The following is an 18,382-nucleotide window of genomic DNA, read 5'->3' as shown; positions in this document are numbered from 1 at the left end:
AGAGTTTTTTCAGCAAAACCCATGATTCAGCTTCTTGTTCTCATCTTGCTTCTGTCCTTGGGAGCAGAGAACATGAAACAAAGGAGAGAGCCAATTCTGAAAGTGGCGTAGCTCACTTGTTACTATCCTTCAGTTATGTAGGAAACAGCCTCCAGCCAGCACAACAGGTGCTTTTGAAGGTTATACCTTAAAGAAATTACTGCTACTTTCTTTTCGGGTTAGATTTCAGACAGCTGTGGAGCCAAAGGTCATTCGCTCCTCTCATGCTTCGTGTGCGGTGGAGGGAGGAAGCAATGGACAGATAAAGCTGACCTACTTCACATAAAATGAGGCAGCTACATAAAGACGGAGGATGTTCTCTAGTGCCAAGAAGGAACAGAACTCGTTTCACTGAATTAAAACCAGCTTTTTATTTGACATTAAAAAACCCAGTAAGGCTGAGCTCGTGAGTTCTCTGAACTCTTAGGGTTGATTAACAGGATGTACTTTTACAGACCTTAGCTTGGCACAGTCAACAATTCCAGTACTTACTGTTTTTCTCACCACAGGTGTACAGTACGTTTGAAATTAACACAAGAATGCAAATCATACAGTTGGTCCACAGGGAAACCTCCTAAAAGGGAAGATGCTGCATCCTTTCACCTTTAAGGGTTACAGATGGAGCAACATATCCTCCCTACAACGCAGTGAGCCCCTGGACAGGGCTGTACAGAGACGCCATCTCACCGCCCTGCTGCTTCTAGGTTGGAATCAAATATAAAACCCCACAGCATCTCTTTCCCCCCAGGTTAGTCGTAATTCTTAGCAGTGGGACCGTGAGTGACTGCCCCTTAGGGTATTAGGCAGTCATGCCCATCAGATGGCTCTACAGTGCTGACCTTGGCCTTTGCTTGGGAGGATGTGGGAACACAGGACATGATGAGGTCCAGCTATCCCCTGTGACTTCGGGCAGGATTCTGGAAGCAAATGTATTTACAAATGGGCTGGAGAGCTCTGTGCAGAGTCCAACAATATGGCATGGAGAAATTCCAAAGCCAGCCAGGGTGCCACGCCAGGAAATCAGCCCAGCATCTGCTTGGTAGGACACAACTTCTTTAACAAAACCGTGCCCAGGCTGCAGGGGGGGCCAAGCAGGTGCTATTTCTAAATGCACACAGTAAATGCTGTGTACCCACAACACAGCACTGATGGCCTCTTCTGATGTGCATGCTGTCCTTTCATAAAATGACCTCCTCCAGGGGAGAGGGCTGACTTCTCCATTCATTACTACATGGCCCTGTGCAACTTCAGGATTTCCACCAAGCTTCCTCTCACAGACAGCCAATTCTTGCTTTAGATGTTGTCGTAGCCAGACTGCTCCCCTCCCTCCTGCAAGCTAGAGTACAGTCACTTACACAGCTTCCTCCAGGGCTGGCCTGAAAGAGGGGAGTCTCTCTTAAACAAGACGAGCACAGGCCTGCTGAGCAGGACCACTTACCGCATTTGCAGGGGAACAATTCTTATTCAGCTATCAGCTGTGTTCTCCTTTGTGGTAGGCAGTGAGTAATGCTCCCAAAGCCTGTACCCCTTCCCCACCCTGTGGGCTGAAGAGTGGAAGGAATGATTACCCAAAGGCCAGTGCCAGCAAAGTGGATCCCATCGTTATATTTCTAGGAGGAAGCTGGAGCTGGCCAGCTTTTGCTCCTGTGCTGGAGACAGCTTGGCTTTACCCTGCAATGGTTTGTGGCACTCTGAGTCGGTCAGGGAAGGGTAATGCTGCCTGTAGCACAGGTATGCAAATGTGAAACCAATCGCTGAGCCAGCCAGCACATCTGTGGGGTGGAAACAACAGGGTGATTCACACACAGCACTGTCTCCCTGAACCCCAAGGAGCTCTGCTCCCATACCATGACACTAGGCAACCCGGGCCCGTGGCAAACCCACCGTTGTTCAGAGCTCCCCATGCAATGACTGTGACAACAAAGGTCTCTTCCAGGCAGCGATCCCCAAAGACACTTTCCCGTTCATAAGTACCCATCCCATGGCACAGCTACAAGCCCGACACACAGCGGAACTGAAAGTCCCAGTGAGGACGATGCCTGCCCTGCTCATGGTGCTCCAGTTAGAGCTGCCACTTAATCTTCAGCTCTAGCACTGAGCAGAACACACATTTCCCAGAGAGATCACGACCCCGGAAAGGACTTTTTCTTTCACCAACATTCCCTCATCCCACTTAGAGCCCTGAACATCAGTGCCCCATTCTATCTATCCAGGGTCTTCGGTGGTGCCCATCACCATGGTCACTGAACACTGTTCCCACAGGACAACCCACCGCCCCTGCTATCCTCTCCCCGGCCGGCATGCTCACCTTGCCAGTGGTGCTTGTAATCACAGGTGCGGGACAGAGCGATGAGGAGCGCGCAGAGCAGTGGTGATAAGAAAGCACAGAGCCGCCAGGATTTTCCACGCCCGCCAGGGGCGAAGCAGTGCAGTTTTCCTGCCAGGTACAAGGCAGAGAAGGCAAGACCAGCAAAGGCAACTGGACAAAAGGGGGAAATTCACATCACTGAGGAACCCATGCTCAGAGAGCTCAGCTCAGGGGCCATCCATTACCAGGAGTGATTTAAGAGTATAAAGGACCCCTCTGAGCTTGTCCTGAAAGGACAACTAGGCAAAAAGCAGGGCCAGGGAGGTAGTACTGATACCTGGCACTCGAGAGTGAGTTAGTCTGCAAACAGCAGTGAGCCTTGTGCACCGCCGTTTTACAGAGGGAAAAGTGAGGCCTGGCAAGAAGTCAATGAACATGCCCCAGGCCACATGGCAAGACAGCGGCAAAGTTGATCCCGCCTCCCAGGCACCTGCTCACCCTTGTTTGGTTCTCCCATGCTGCACTACGAAGAGGAAACAAACGCTTACAAGAGGAATGTCCACTCGGGAAGCTCTTGCGTCCCTCAGTCACCACGTCCACATCACCGGTGCACACCAGCTTGGAGTTTGCCCGTCCATCCGGAAAGCAGCGGTAGAAGAAATCCGGCCGTGGCCTAATGGGCAGAGAAGCAAAGCACAGCATGTGACCCTGCCCCATGCAGAGGAAGAGACGCTTAGCAGCTGGCATGGTTTGACTGGATGCTCCCCTGCTCAGGCTAAAGCACCAGAGGGCATCCTTGCCCGCCTGCTTTGGAATCCCCCCAGCACAGCCCTCGAGGAGTCTTCAAAACACCCACGCTGTCCACACAGCACCCAAACTCACCACACAGGGTTCTGAAAAGGGTCCTGGGGAAGGAAGGGCTAAGGGGTAGAGAATGGGGTATGGAGTCCTTCACCTCCAAGTGGCTGGCAGCTCTGGAAGTGAGAGCGCCTGACTAGAACAGAGAGTCGTTGCCCCCCAAAAGCTGCTGAGCAGCCTGGGTTGGGGTGGGGGGGTCCCAGTCCCAGGCACTGTGGCTGACCAGTAGCCACACCTCAACTGGCAGAGGAGCGAATGTGCTACAATGACTCAATGCCCCTCAGAGCCTGGTAGAGACCCTCCAAGAATAGCCTAGTGCAGTGGTGAGAGCATGCAGGGAAAGCTCACCTTGCCACTGCTGCTCTGTGGGGAGACACAAAGGGTCATTCCCCAGGGCCATCAGGCCTGTCCCAACACTAAATTCACTGAGGGTGGGTGTTTAAAACAGCCCCTGCTCTGTGGTTAAGAGAGTGCCCCCAGCCTGTCCCCGCACTTCCCCCCAAAAGGGTCTGGGAAAATTCAGCCAGTCACAGGCAGTGCACTGCTAAGTGCCTGGGTCTGTGGGCGCTGGCGATTAATGGACCTTCTTACCTCCCCACGACTAGCTTCACAGCATTTGTAAAGACCCCGTTCAGGGCAAGAGCAAGGCTGGCAGCTGGAAGAGAGAGAAGAGCCGGCTCAGCACCAAACGCATGTTAATATTTAACCCGCCCACACCCCCAGCAGGGGTTGGAGAAACTTTGCAGGTGGAGTTGGAGGAGTTCCCCTAATCAGTAGCCTCTATCAGAGGGATGCTTCAGCTGGTCCTGGTGCTGCATTGGTCTGCACGTCTGAGTTGACTTGAGAGGCGGCACATGGGCAATGGGGAAAACCGTGCCTTGCCCAGCAACACGGAGCATTCCCTGCAGGTGTTTGCCTTAGGGAAGGGCTGAACTCTGGGTCAGACAAGAGTGGACGATGGTCTGGGAAGGGCTAAGCACACATGTTCCAGCCCACAGAGGTGGTGGTGGGGTTTTTTTTTGTTTGTTTTTTGTTTTTTAAGAAAAATGGGTGAAATCCTGGTTCCACAGAAGCCACTGTTTTGCCACTGACTTCAGTGGAGTCAGGATGTTGCCCAGTAAGTGAAAGGCAGATAGTGGGAGACAGTCCAGCGAACAGACCCCAGGCAGGAGGAAGTTCCCAGTTCCCTAATGCACCCTGGCCAACATGCTGTGTGAGACCAGCCATGGATTCAAGAGACCCCTCCTCCCCTCCGGCCCATTCTCCATCACACGGAGGTTCCTGAGTCGTAACAAGGCGATGCCCCCACCCTAGGCTGTGACATTAGTCACAGCTCTAAACTATTGCGTGAGTACAATGATGCTCTCTGTGTCCCATGTGCTGGGGACTGATCCACCCTGATTTACCCACTGGATGTTACTGCTGCCAGGAGCAAGAGCTTGTTTGCCCCAGGGATGCCCTCAGTTCAGCGCAATGTTGTTGGTGCGACTGTCAGGATTGCTGGGGGGAGCTCACCCAAAAAGGCCTCCTGCGTGTCTCTGCGGTCGACTTTCATGAGGAATTTTGCCAGGAGGATGAACGTCAGGGGAAACAGAAACGAAATTAACTGCAATGAGACAAGACAGCACAGTCACAACATTGCACGTTTGTTCCGCGGCTTCCCAACCAAAAATCAATGCATGAGCTATTAAAGGAGGCTAAAAACCTTCACCCCTAAACCAAATAGTGCTCCCCCCTTCGCTCTTTACAAAGCGAAAGCTGATCCCAGCTATTAGCATCGGTAGCGAACACTGAATAAGCGTAGGTACCAGTAGCACGGCTTCCTCTCTGCTGTCTGCCATCCAGCTCTCACTAATGCCCTAACCTGCAGGGTGCAAAGGCCATCAGTAGGGAGCTCTCCAGATACAAGGACAGCAAAGATAAAGAAGAACAGCAGCCAAAAATTCTGCCTGTTAAAAAGCTCCAGTCCGTGTAATATCCTTGCCCTGCTGCTGCTGCTTCTGTTTAGGGGAGCTCTTAAGGGGGTTATGTTCATATACCTCTGTAGAATGCCAAGCACATTGTAGGAGCCGTCTAAATAATCACACTGCGGCCTCGGCCTGCTTCCCTACATCACTTCCACCGTGGCACTCCCTCGCTGCTGTTCAGTCAGACGTTGCTTCCTGAGAACACTACGGCCCCTGAGCATGTTTCACTTTCTAGGCGCTTTGCAAATATTAACTAATTAATCCATCAGCTGTAGCATTGAAATTGTTTGCTAGGGAGAAAAACAAGAGCAGCTGTCAGGAGACAGCAGTTGTTATTGCTGATATCTCAGGGACAACGGACTCTTGGGGATTGTGTCACAATACCCAGTGCTCCAGGGAATGCTCTTGTCGTCAGACAAGCCCAAATGTCATTTGCTGTCACTTTGGGAGTTTAACATGGCACTTGACCTAAAGGTCAATTCACCAAATCCAAATGCCATGCAAGAGTTTTCTCCTTTAGCATTTCCTACATGCTGTACCTGCCTCTTCAACAAAAAGGAACCGTAGTTCTTTGCCCCCAAAGCCACTGACCAATCCAAGAACTGCAGCATCTCACCGGGAATGCCACTTCCACAAATCAAGGGACAGAGTCCATCAACAAAACACAGTCTACCTGAAAGCTGGTTAGTTTACTGTTAACACATTTTTTTAATCTCCCGTCCTACCCCTGAACTGGAGTTCAGTTTTTGCGATTTTATAATCACATTTTCCTATTTTAAATGCTTTTTCTCCCCCGTTGCTATGTGAAGCCCCACACAAACAGCAGGGGAAGTTGTGTCTGGGCAGCACAGTACATGCAGTCGGCTTCACTATAGGAACTGATACAGAATTAAAATTCTCTCTTCCAGTAATAATGATCTTAAGTGCTACCTGCAGCTATAGTAGGTAAACAGTCTTCAGAGAGAAGCCTGTTTTTTTCTGAGGGTGTGCCTATAATCCTCTATCACATTTCCATTCTTCTTGAGCTTCATTCAGGTTCTCAGTCATCACAGCACTTAAGCATGTGCTTAACTCTAATCACATGCTAAAGTGCTTTGTTGGATCAGCAGTTTACTGACACCCAGTAACCACTCATCCAATCGATGATCACTTCTCCCTCTCTTCCCATCTCATCTTTCCCCTGCCTCCTCTTTCTCTAGGGATCTACATTCCCTCTTCTTTGGCTTGGTTGTATAGTTATATCTCCTACCTCACGTCCAATACAAACTTTTAAATCACCAAAAATTTGGCCCAAAAGGTGAGGTTTTGTTAAAAACAATTGCTTATAAAACTTAGCCCAACAGAAACAATTTCACAGTTGATTTTAAACAATATTCCCTGGCAGTGTGTGAAATGCGAAGCTCTGCAGCACTGAACCTGACAGTAAAACTGACTGTGAACAAACATGAAACGGATTTTCAGTGTCCAAGCTGAAATGCAAAAAGTAATCTCAGAGCACCAGTAAAGAGAGGTCCATCAGATTTTAAACATTCTTTCATTTCTAATAATCTAAAATATCATTAGTCATGTAAATTAAGAAGAGTGTTTGTTTCCATGATTTTTTAGCTGATAGCTATTATTTTAAAGGAAAACTATAAAGAAAAAACCTAAGACGAGAGTCTAGTGAACTGAGTGAATACTTACAAACATGAGCTTGGTGGGTACATGGTCCGCTTCTATGTATGGGTTTTTATAAAGCCACATCTCTTCAGGCTGTATGACACGTTCAAATGGAGGCAGAAGTTCCATGATCCTAGAGAAAAAACAACACTTTGGAAAGGTGCATGCTAGTGCCGGGATTTGGGTAGTTCTAAGGAGGTGGTCAGCTGAGTGACTCCTACTTACTCTCTCACACAATACAAGAACAAGGAGACACATAATGAAATTAAAAGGCAACAATGGTTGAAACTGATGAAACACTTTGCAAGCACCTACTGCCACAAGGCATTGTTAGAAACACTCAAATCACCCAGCCAGCACAGTGATTCTGTTTCATTACCAGAGGATCCAACAGGTCCGCTGAATTTAAAAAGGCACTAGCTATTTACATGACTAATATGAATTCCATTCTCATATATACTAGCTATGATAAAAATATATGAGATAAAACCATATGTTTCAGGGCACACACCAACCACTGACTGACTGGGGCTAGGAGAAAACTTTCCCAATTAGGTTATTGGATGATTGACCATGAAGCATCAATTACAGGATACAGTCAGGTTTCAGAGTAACAGCCGTGTTAGTCTGTCTTTGCAGAAAGAAAAGGAGTACTTGGGGCACCTTAGAGACTAACCAATTTATTTGAGCATGAGCTTTCGTGAGCTACAGCTCACTTCATCGGATGAATTCATCATTGCATCCGATAAGTGAGCTGTAGCTCACGAAAGCTCATGCTCAAATAAATTGGTTAGTCTCTAAGGTGCCCCAAGTACTCCTTTTCTTTTTGCGGATACAGTCAGAGGCTAGGTACTGAAATAGATGGGTCATTGGTATTCTCAGATATGTCCAATCCTATCTTCCTAACTGCCTAATGAGTAGGCAGGTTGCATCTTGGGCTTGTCTACATGAAAAAACTACCCTGGTTTGAGGTGTAAATTTAAACCCATATAGTTAAACCACTGCAAAAATCTATGAGGACACAGATTCTGATTTAAGAGCAGCTTATCTCACAGGAATTGCCAGACTGGATCAGACCCAAGGGCGAGGTCCCTCTAGTTCTGTACCGTATCTGTTACGGTGGCCAGCACCAGATGCCTCAGAGGAAGGTCCAAGAACTCTGCAGTAGGTAAATGTGGGATAATCCATGGTCAGCATTAGGGCTCCTTCTGATCTCTCATAGTTAGAGATTGGCTTAAACCCTGAAGCACAAGGTTTAATATCCCCGTTTAACATTAGTTACTACTCTGGATATTCTTTTTATCCATATAACGATCCAGTCCCTTTTTGACTCTTGCGAAGTTTTAGTCTCAGTGACATCCTGTGGCAATGAGTCCCACAGCTCAATTATCATTTCAGTCCATTTATCAGGTATAGATGTAAGGCATACTGGTCTGTAATTGCCAGGATCCAGAGCCATTCTTAAATATAGCCACAACATCTGTTACCTTCCAATCTCTACTTTACTCAGCAGGTTTAAACTGAAGTGTCATGTACCAGTTTAACTGTATCAATTTAAGAACCAGTTTAAGTTAAACAGGCAGCTTTCCTATATAGTCAAGGCCTCTCTCTCAATGGAGGGAACCTCCTCTGTTTTGAAAGTGACCCGAAAGAGGAAACATCAAGCCAAGTCAGCCACATACCCCTCTGCTAAAAGAAAAGGAGTACTTGTGGCGCCTTAGAGACGAACCAATTTATTTGAGCATGAGCTTTCGTGAGCTACAGCTCACTTCATCGGATGCATGCCGTGGAAACTGCAGCTCATGCTCAAATAAATTGGTTCGTCTCTAAGGTGCCACAAGTACTCCTTTTCTTTTTGCGAATACAGACTAACACGGCTGTTACCCTGATACCCCTCTGCTGAATCCCTGCAGGCTGGCTACACTGGGGAGAAAATGAGGCATTCCACACCAGGACAGGTTTATCCTAATCTCCAGAAATTAAAAGCAGGTTCTCTGTAGCTGCCATCCAGCCTGTCCCCTGGTTCTGGGGTGCCACAGATACCAACCACAAGGGCGGTCGGTCTCCGGAGCCTCCCATCATTAAGTCACAGTGCAGCCCAGGCTACCGGTAACCGTTACCGCTTGGCAGCAGGTGGCCCAAGTGCCATGAGCAGCCGGGTTGGCTCTCAGTCCAGTGTCCAGCTGGCACAGAAGGATCACATCACCAGCACCCAAGAGGGTGGGGGCTGTCCTGGGGGGATCCCCGTGTGTGCTAAAGTGGGGGGTTCCCCTGCCCTGGCCCTGCCCTCAACAGGGGGTGTTTCCCAGGGGGATCCCCATCTGTGCTATTGGGGGGGCCTGCCCCGGGGATCCCCGTGTGTGCTAAGGTGGGGGGTTCCCCCGCCCTGTCCCTGATGGGGGGTTGTTTCCCAGGGGGATCCCCATCTGTGCTATTGGGGGGGGCTGCCCTGGAGATCCCCCTGTGCGCTAAGGTGGGGGGTTCCCCAACCCTAGCCCTGCCCCTAACGGGGGGGGGTTTCCGAGGGGATCCCCATCTGCGCTATATGGGGGGGTTCCCCGGGCGTATCCCGAACGGGGGGGTTCCCGGGGGACCCCCCCGCCTGCGCCACGTGTCTCCCGGCCGGGCCCCACTCACAGGAAGGCCCCGAAGAGCAGCCCCCGCGCGCCCACTTCGGCCACCAGCCGCGGCCCCTCCATGCTCCGGGCGGGCAGCGCGGCGCGGCCGCTCCCTGCAGCCGGGCCCGGCGGCTCCGCCCCGGCCGCGCCCGGCGACGTGGCTGCAGCCCGCGCCCGCCCTCTGCCGAGCGCCGCCGGCGGCTGCTGCGGCCCCGGCCGGGGAAAACCCGCCCCGGCCACGGGTTACACAACCCCCATCACAGAGCAGCACAAGCCCGCCAGGCACCCCACTAACCCGCACAAAGCCAGCCCCGCCGGGAACCACACCCCAGCACCACTCGCGGCCCTGGTGCATTGCAGGTAATTCCCGTGCGTTTCCACGGGGGAGCAAAGAGGCTAGACCTGAACTGTGAACACAGCGTGGCCATTCTACCCCTAGGAGCGTTTACTCCTGCTGGGGCGCTAGAGCTTTAGAATGTCTTTAAAAATAAAATCACAGGGGGAAGAATTCGTGTTTTACTTTTTAAAAAGGTGGGAGAAGAGGGAATTCACCAAATAATCCCTTTTACAAATGAAGCAAGATTTAAAGATACACCCATGGGGAATTGGCAAGGATCACAGAGCAAGCAGTAAACCAAGGGCTTAAAAATAAAAGATTTAATAAGGAAGCAAATTCTGAAGTTCAGCCTCTAGGCTGTAGGTTACCTTTTTGTGCAGAAACCTCTGAGATTAAGCTGCCTCCTCTTAGGTGTCTGTAAAATGTCCAGTACACTTTGGGTGCTAGATAAATAAGACCAACAGGAAACATTTAAGCCACTTGGCAGAGATTACCAAAAAAAAAAAAACACCCTTTCCTACTGAACCAAGTCCCTCTTTTAGACATATAGAAAAGCACCAGCTACAAATAATGAACACCACTAGAATTCAGGGTGGTACTGCATTAATGTCTTTGGTCTACCTCTACTTCAACAATCCCATATGAAGCACAGTTACTAGTATAAATGTCAACTGACAATATTTTATAAAAGGACAATCAATATGTAAGATCACAAAGCAGTTGCACATACATTTAGAAAAGTACAAACATTAAATATAGACTAAAGATCTAAGACAGACGCTAGATTAATGCTCCAGTTCAGCTAGGATGACAGCACCAGAGAACCAGTATGAAAGAATCAGACCTTGACTTATTTTTCAAAGCAACTGACTCTGTTGAAATATAAATATACGAGCTGTTCCTTCTGGTTGTACAAAGTTCCTTTTGGTGTGCTTTGTAAAACAACTGCAGAATGCTTTCCATAGATTCCAGGCCTTCGCTCTGTGATCATCCATGTTAAAGAGGCTTTATTATAAATACATAGGGGCTCTTTCTAGAGAGCTTTTCTAAAAGACCACATTTGTAACTTTATTCTCAGTTGAATTCACACACTGGTGTCAATAAATATTTTACATTATATCTGTTTATTGGTCACTTTGTTTGCGGTGTGTTTTTGTTGCTGTCCATAGACTGTTTATGTTCTCTGTCCATAGACTGAAAGTTACAATATGAAAAAATTCACATTCTTAATTGGAACATTCAGAACAATTTATTGAAGTCAACCTCAAGCAAAATTTTAAATCAGTGGAATGTCATTAAAACCCTTTCCAAATTAATCCTCACAGAAGCAAAAACACATCTGAATTCCAAAGTATTTGTAAAATAAAAAAGGCAACATCTCAGTAAATATAATGTACAAAAATTATATGATCCTACCATCACAACATTCAGTAAGAAGCTAAAATATTACAGGCAATTCTAAATACACTATAACTAGCTGACAATAAGCTATCTATATACAGGTTAACCAAGCTTTACAGGTTTCACACTATGCAAGAGAACAGAGGCCAAACAACAACCCCCCATCCCAATATTGTATATCTCAAAGTCTATGCGGCAACATCAAGTCATAATACAGTAATGCCCCAGTGGAACATCCCCAGGGAAAATTAACACTACTCTGTTAGTGTCAAGAGCTTCTAGCCAAGTTCTAGAAACTCCTAAGATATTGACTTTAGTGAATATTGATGCTTTGCTATTAAAGACTCAAGTGATTTAGTTAAAATAACATTTCACAGAATCTACAAAGTTTGTTACAGATAAACAAAGTCTACAGAAATAACGACTCTACAAAGGTCATTGTTACAGATAAAGATTACATGGAAATGAAAACAGAATCTGTAGGTATCTGTGTTTGTTGTGCAATATCACTTGTGTAGATACAAATGAGTTAAATTTTAATAGCAACCCCAAATATGCACATACCCTTATACAAAAGAGACAATCTTATTACTAGCCAGTTGTAATAGTTATTTATCGTCTTGGTTTTCAGTGGCAACATGATTAGTTTGCTTATAAATTAAAAAAATATGACACTAGAAATGAGATATGGATCAATATTAATGAACAGGAAGCAAGTGTATTTCATCCAGTCTGTTTGTAAATCAAAAGTGAACAAGAATTCCTTAAAACGTCCAGTGCTACACTATGGGACAAATGTTTGGGAGAGGATCAAACATATAGCCACAGTTGCTTTTCAAGCTAGAAGAGACACCATTAAAAATGGCAGCTGTCTCACTCTTGTGCACAAATACAATCAGTACCACATGACAAACAGTGAATGCATGGCTTTGGCAAATTCATATCTATTTTCCCTTTTTGTTTTTATATTGTCCTATACGAAGTACAGACAGTTTCAATTTTATAATCCTCCCACCCTCACTAGGGTAAAAGTACCTGAGTTTGCCACTCAGGAGTAGAATATAATAGGAAACAAGCATTTTTCTTCTTTTTCTGAATGACATCTTGAATACATCCAGAATTTCAGGAGTGTATCGTAAGTGCAAATGTCTTTTGCTATACAAAAATAAGTGGCAGGGGTTGAGGGAGTGGATACAATATTATAAAGCAAAGGACATCAAAAAGTCAAAAAGCTGCTGGTGTCTCATGCACTAATACACTTCTCATGAAGAGCACACAAGTCTGAGACATCTGCTTTGAAAAACTCTCTCCATTTTGCCTTGAATACACTGGGAGTGGAAAATCATTTTTAACTCAAGTTAAGGGGGGAGGTAAAGAGACTTTTAATGTCGTATATAAAAAATGTTATCTATGTATAAATAAAATAGCTGTAAAAATAATGAACTGCAGAGCTTCAAGTACATTAAACCCTGAATTCAATGAGGCAGAGGTTTCAATGTTAAAGTGACTACTTCGTACCAGCGGCAGACATTCTCATTCCCCTACCCCACCTCCCTAACCCAACCCAGATAATTTTTTTTGTTAATTTCAGTATATACATATTTTACGTCTAGAAGTTCACTTTCTATTATGTCTAGTAAATGTGTCTTTCCGATTCCACCTGGAAACTCAGATATAACAAGTTTTTAGTGGAAAGGCCAAACGAAACATTCTATCCCTTTCATTCCATGTTAGACTCTCTAAGCCTCTGGTGGTAAACATAGCGAAGATAATTCATCCAGAAAAACTTGCCCTTACAATTAGCTGTCCTGATCTGCAAATGCCTTCCATTCTTACGTCCTACTGATGAGATGACAAGCCAATTTTACAGACTATCGGAAAACTGCAGTAATTAATCCTTACACCATTAGGGCATGGTCCACAGAACCTCTGATCTGAACTAAGATGCATACTCTATAATAAAAGGGCTCCAGTAAAGTAAACCAGAAACATCTGTGCAGGGCAGCTCAAGTATTGCATTACTGTGTAGCCAGCAGATCATCATCATCTATAGTCAGGAGTTTGCTGAAAGTCTGACCCTATTTTAACATTTAGCAGACAAAAAAAAATCCAAATGAGAGGGGAAAAAACAACGTGATTGGCACCTCCTTCACTTAAGAAAGGGCTGCCAGATTATTATATACTGTTAATTAAAGCACTTTATTTTCCAGCCAGGAAGTAACAAACCACCACAGCATTCACTTCTTTGCAGCAAATTGTAGGACTCTGGACTAAAACTTCCAAACAAACAAAACCACCCCTCTCTAGCATTTTTCCTAGAGTTCAATTTAGAGACACTGAAAGTTTAATTCAACAGCCCAAAATACACAGAAATACTGATAAATCAAAATGTCAATATTTACGGTAACAAATTTATAGCAACAAATTTCTGCTTTACTACAAAAGTTAAGTTATTCTTCCATTCACTTTAAATAATGTTACAAAAACATGGTTAAAATTTGTTTTCAGCATATTCTGTGTTCTGCATACAAAATCATCATCTAAATAAAGAGAATCCCCAGTTATCACCAATTTATTTCAACCCGATGTTCTCTTATTTCACTAAAAAGCTTCCTGATGCTTTGGATATTCTCCTTCTGTCCAGCAGGTAGAAAACCAATTCAAGTTTTATACTCATAATTATACACATTTAAAAGCTATCCTTGTCCTCACACCACCCATGTCTCAGCCCAGCTGTTGGCTGCTTTCAGTTACAGTTTTCTTATGTAAAGGATTAAACAAGAGAGGACAACCAGCAAGAACTTTGAAACTAAAGATATAGTGACATGGAGTGACAACTGACTCCATGACCCTCACAGCATTATGATTTGCTAAACTCCATGACCCTCACAGCATTATATGATTTGCTAAACTTTCAGAGTACCTTGACATACTTCATTATGCCCAATATGCTGATATGTCAGAATATATTTTGATCATTTCACATGGCAATTAATATTTTGAAACAGCTGTCAGCTCATTGACATCTCAAATGCTTAAGGCATTTTGACATTGCCATTCCTCCCCAATCAATGACAAGACAGTGTTGACATACTATAGAAGAAAGCACATGGGAACACTTCATCATACAGTATTTGCAAAGTTCAGCACTTTCTGGCTTACTATATCCAAAAATCATCTGAACAACAGAAAATCTAACATTCTATTATACAATGTAAACAGACCAGGTCTTAGGGACACTACCAAGGAAAGAGCTGTGTTTGGAATTTTAGAAAAGGGTGAAAACCCCCTCCATTAAGAGCTTTTTTTTTTTTTTATCACAAACAAAAAAGCTAAGAAAAATAAAATCCTATTTTGTTTACATTTTTTCTTTTTTTTTTTTTTTTTTGTAAAAAATACCAAAATATAGCACTGCTTACAAGCAAGATTAGTGTTTTAGACATTCACTTCAGTATTGGCCACAACAGGGCAAGTAATCTGCATTTTCCATTAGCACTCTAAACCATAAACTAACTCAAAGATCACATAAGAGATCTATACTAGGTAACAAAACAAAAAAACCCACACAAACTGAGTTTACTGGAAAGGGATCTGTAAATTGTTCCAAGAGGAATAGCTTCCAGGTCAGTGAAGTGGCATTTCAGGTGCTTCAAAGGCTGTAGTGTATTTTGTTAATTTTGCAATTGCACAAAAAAGAAAAAAAGTACAAATTTGACCTCCACTCTCACTGGATTAGAAATAATTTGAGAATGCAAAAGGAAACCTGGTACAAAGGTGAGCCATATTCCAAAGCCCTATAGTTTTATTTTCCACCCCTTTATTAATCACTTTCTGGACCTGAGATGCCACCATGTACCTGCAGGTCTATGCAGACATTTTCCCAGAGACAATGTTGAATGTTCTTCAGAATTAATAAAAAAATTCTCTCTGCCATGTGCCAGCCATGCCTTGTATTAATTCCTTCCATTTGGGGGTGCTCCAGAACACCCAGTGGCAGAAAGTTAGTGTAAAGTTAGCTGGTAATATCAGTACACCAGCCATTGCCTACAAATTAAAGGATTACAGTTGACTATGCTAACTATACTGGGATATACACAGTACTTTGTAAGACTGAGTGCCTTAGTGTAGGCCCAATATATACCCTGTTAATTCAGGAAGTGCTTTTAAGAACTGATTTTTCACTATTGGATAAAAACCAATGAAGATAAATTCAATTGTGAGATATATCCCCACCCCCGCAAATCTAAACATCCCTGCTCCCCAAAACTCTTTTAAAAACACATAACACACACATGGGGTCGATCCCCTATTCCTTTAACACTCAAGAACTCCCTTTGAAACCAATAGGAGTTTGGGAGGAAGGTACCAAAAGATCAGGCTCTAAGAGAATCACCATGAAACAAGCACAGACTAGACATCTGATAAATACATAGAAAACAGCTCAATTCTGCACCCACTGAAGTCAATGACAAAGCTCGCAATGACTCCAACAAAAGCAGGATCAGGGCTTTCGCTATGAAGAATGTAGTGCAATGTCCATAAGCTGTCCATGAATCCTCTCCACCCAAAACTGCCCTCCAAACGAAGCGAGGCAGAAAAGTGACCATTGCACAGTTAAGCTCTTTCTATGCTTCCTTTGTCAGCTAACACCGCTCATTTTAACAATGAGGGACCATAATTCCTTCCCCTCCCCTTTTTTATTAAAAGTATCTAGTGAAATAAAAAGCACTTCAAGAAAAAAAAGAAAGAAATGTGGATAATACTCCTAATTTCCTATGTGAAAATCTTTACAACATTATTCATAATAAATTAAGCATGATGAGATGAAATTCATCTTCTCAAAAGACCTTTAAAGATGAATGCAGCTGGAATGAAGGCATTTCACTGTCCACTGCTCTGAAACCCACATCACTCCTCCTGGTGTTACGTGAAAGCTGTTTGTAGATTGCAGAGGGTTGGTACTCTCCCTTTTTTAATAACTAGACATACACTGATTGGTTTTACTACTCAATTATTTTTTTTAGACACGCTGACTGATCAGGACCAGAATCCTCAACATCCTTTAAAATTAAATAAATAAATATGTTATGTTTTCCTTTCTACACTCAAAGAACATATTTTAACACAATATTCTTTTCAACGTCAAAAGGTTTGCTTTTTTAGATTTTTTTTTTTCTCCCCTTAAGAAAGCCAAGACATTTCTGCTTTCCAACAGTAAGAGCTGCTGAAGCACATTCAAGGGTAAGGTAAGGTAAGAAAAGGACAAGAACAGAAACACCCCCCTCCCCCCCCCAAAAAACGGACACCACTGACTGCTTCTGCTTGCCAAGATTAGATGGTCCCTTTCCCAGTTCCAACAAGGCAGCGCTGATGATGAAGACTGAATGTGTCATAGCAGTCTCTTCAAGTTCATCATCTATTTGCCATTTGTTGTTTGTTTTTTTTAACAACTTTATTCCTTTGCTTCTTCTCCAGGGTTCTGTGGTTGCAATTTGCATTTTATCTTGCTCCAATACTCTGGTGCCACAGGAGATTTGGGGTTATGTTCAGAGCAGCAGAGACGGCCATCCAATGCTGATGCCACTAAGGCTCCCTTCTCATGATCTTTACAGAACGAACGAGGGCAAAACTCGCAGAATGAAATTGCAGGATTGCTACAGATGTCACACTGGTGCCATGGACATTCCCACTTTCCTGGAGATGGAAGAAGAGAGGGAGAGAAAGGAAAGAGACAGGAAGTTGAAGTTAGTCTTTATCTGGGGTAGATATTGGAATTGATCTTTATCATTCCATGTAGTACAGAGTCATTCAACTCTATGCATAAAAGATACTTCCCAAAAGCCAGCTTTTATTGAAGTTCCTGCATCTGTCTTTTTCACAAGGATTGAACTGGAAGCAGTTGTTATTGACAAATTTATATTTTTGAGCTTCAGGTTGACTGTAAGCAAAACATTACTGCACTGTAGAGCCAAATGTAACCAGATTCACCTCCCTTGGCACCAGAACACATTGTGTAGTTGCAAGATAGAGAGTTGGCGTCTATGCACGTCTGACTTGTGAAATTCACTGTCTTCTGGGTCTGAACATAGTAATTATTTGGATACACTGAAATGGGTATCCTAAATCAATCTTTATAACAGAATCACACTGCACTATATTGTGAAAAACAAAGAATGGCTGAGTTATGAGTCATCAATGAGAAGGTGGCTCAGGCAAGAGTGGGATCGGGCAATGCCATATTTAAGCACAACAGAGACCATCACAAAAACTTGCAGGCATGCATTAGCATAACCACATGCCAAACTGTCAGGTTGTAAAATTAGACTGAGCATGTCAAAAAGGAAAGTTAACAGCTTCTCCTTTCCCTCACACTGAAATCATGCTATATTCCTTTAAGCTGGGTTGCTGTAGAGAAAACAGGAAGCACTCTCCTTCTTCGGGACATAACGCGCTGCATCCACAGCATACCCAGACTCTTAGTCCAGAGAGTAAGAACAGCACCAAGCCAGAACTCCAGATCTCTAGCATGGTTGTGTCTGCTTCCACCAGGCCAGGTAAAAAACAAAATTTACTTCTCGAAGTCATTCACCAGTGTTTTCTTGCTGATCAAATGTAATAATTTATGTCTGTAGTAAAGAAAATTTGGAAGGAAGCTTTCTGTACTTCCATATATTGCTGTCCTGAAAAGGCACATCTCAGACTGAACTCCATTCATACCACAAAATCTTCCACTTAATTCAGTCATGGATTAATGTGAGCCTCCAGTTAATTTGATCGAGGCCTCTAGAAACAGATAGTTTAAAACCAGGATAAAGTGTTTTTGTTTTGTTTTTAACCACAATTTGCTATTGCTAGTTATCGCTGGATAATTTGAACCTAGGCTACAAAGAGCTCCCTTTTTTAATTAATAAGGAAAAAGACAAAAATAAAAAGAGAGACCCAAAGAAAACCCCCATGATTAGAAGATAAGAGATTTAGAAAGACTGTTACAAATTTAAGCACTAGCATGTGCTGTGCATAGCTTGTGTCATAAGCATTACCACGTGATATGAACTTGGGAGCCATATGAGACCAAGACTGACTAATTATTCCAATCAAAATAAAATAAGTAAATATGATCCAAACAGGAGAAAGACTCTGCAATGAAGTCACAGCTTTATCACTGTTTGCTGTGATCTATGTCTCCACACAGATC

The 18,382-nt window shown here is 44.2% G+C and overlaps 2 protein-coding genes across 5 annotated transcripts in view; both read right to left on the bottom strand.

Annotated features, from left to right (window-relative positions):
* Positions 1-391: 391 nt before the first annotated feature.
* Positions 392-16,077, bottom strand: PLPP5 (phospholipid phosphatase 5). Of its 3 annotated transcripts, none has more exons than XM_073325255.1 (7): positions 10,155-16,077; positions 6,856-6,964; positions 4,721-4,811; positions 3,797-3,860; positions 2,896-3,020; positions 2,348-2,518; positions 392-1,811 (listed from the first exon to the last, which is right to left on the bottom strand). In XM_073325255.1, the coding sequence occupies exons 2-7, from the start codon at positions 6,958-6,960 to the stop codon at positions 1,642-1,644; spliced, it is 726 nt and encodes a 241-aa protein (XP_073181356.1). In that variant the 5' UTR covers positions 6,961-6,964; positions 10,155-16,077; the 3' UTR covers positions 392-1,641. The 3 variants fall into 3 exon arrangements, with proteins under 3 accessions (XP_073181356.1, XP_073181355.1, XP_073181354.1); XM_073325254.1 differs by lacking the exon at positions 10,155-16,077 and adding an exon at positions 9,469-9,615; XM_073325253.1 differs by lacking the exon at positions 10,155-16,077 and having other exon boundaries at positions 6,856-7,290.
* A 92-nt stretch (positions 16,078-16,169) lies between these two features.
* NSD3 (nuclear receptor binding SET domain protein 3) overlaps positions 16,170-18,382 on the bottom strand; it is a 57,706-nt gene continuing 55,493 nt past the window's right edge. For both annotated transcript variants that reach the window (XM_073325229.1, XM_073325230.1), the window contains one exon: positions 16,170-16,881. In XM_073325229.1, coding sequence (XP_073181330.1) covers positions 16,640-16,881 — 242 coding nt within the window. In that variant the 3' untranslated portion in view covers positions 16,170-16,639. The remainder of the gene's footprint in view (positions 16,882-18,382) is intronic.

The sequence above is a fragment of the Lepidochelys kempii genome, chromosome 26 (genome assembly GCF_965140265.1).
Source record: "Lepidochelys kempii isolate rLepKem1 chromosome 26, rLepKem1.hap2, whole genome shotgun sequence".
NCBI lineage: Eukaryota > Metazoa > Chordata > Testudines > Cheloniidae > Lepidochelys > Lepidochelys kempii.
This window is presented reverse-complemented; position numbering and strand designations above follow the sequence as displayed.

What these genes read in the sequence shown, in the direction of transcription:
- PLPP5 (XM_073325253.1), bottom strand. Translation starts at nt 7,089, where the DNA reads ATGTGTCTCCTTGTTCTTGTATTGTGTGAGAGAGTAAGTAGGAGTCAC. An exon ending in TACCCACCAAGCTCATGTTT is followed by an intron (nt 4,812 to 6,855) that starts GTAAGTATTCAC and finishes GTCTCATTGCAG; the next exon opens with TTAATTTCGTTTCTGTTTCC. An exon ending in CCCGAGTGGACATTCCTCTT is followed by an intron (nt 2,519 to 2,895) that starts GTAAGCGTTTGT and finishes CCTTTTGTCCAG; the next exon opens with TTGCCTTTGCTGGTCTTGCC.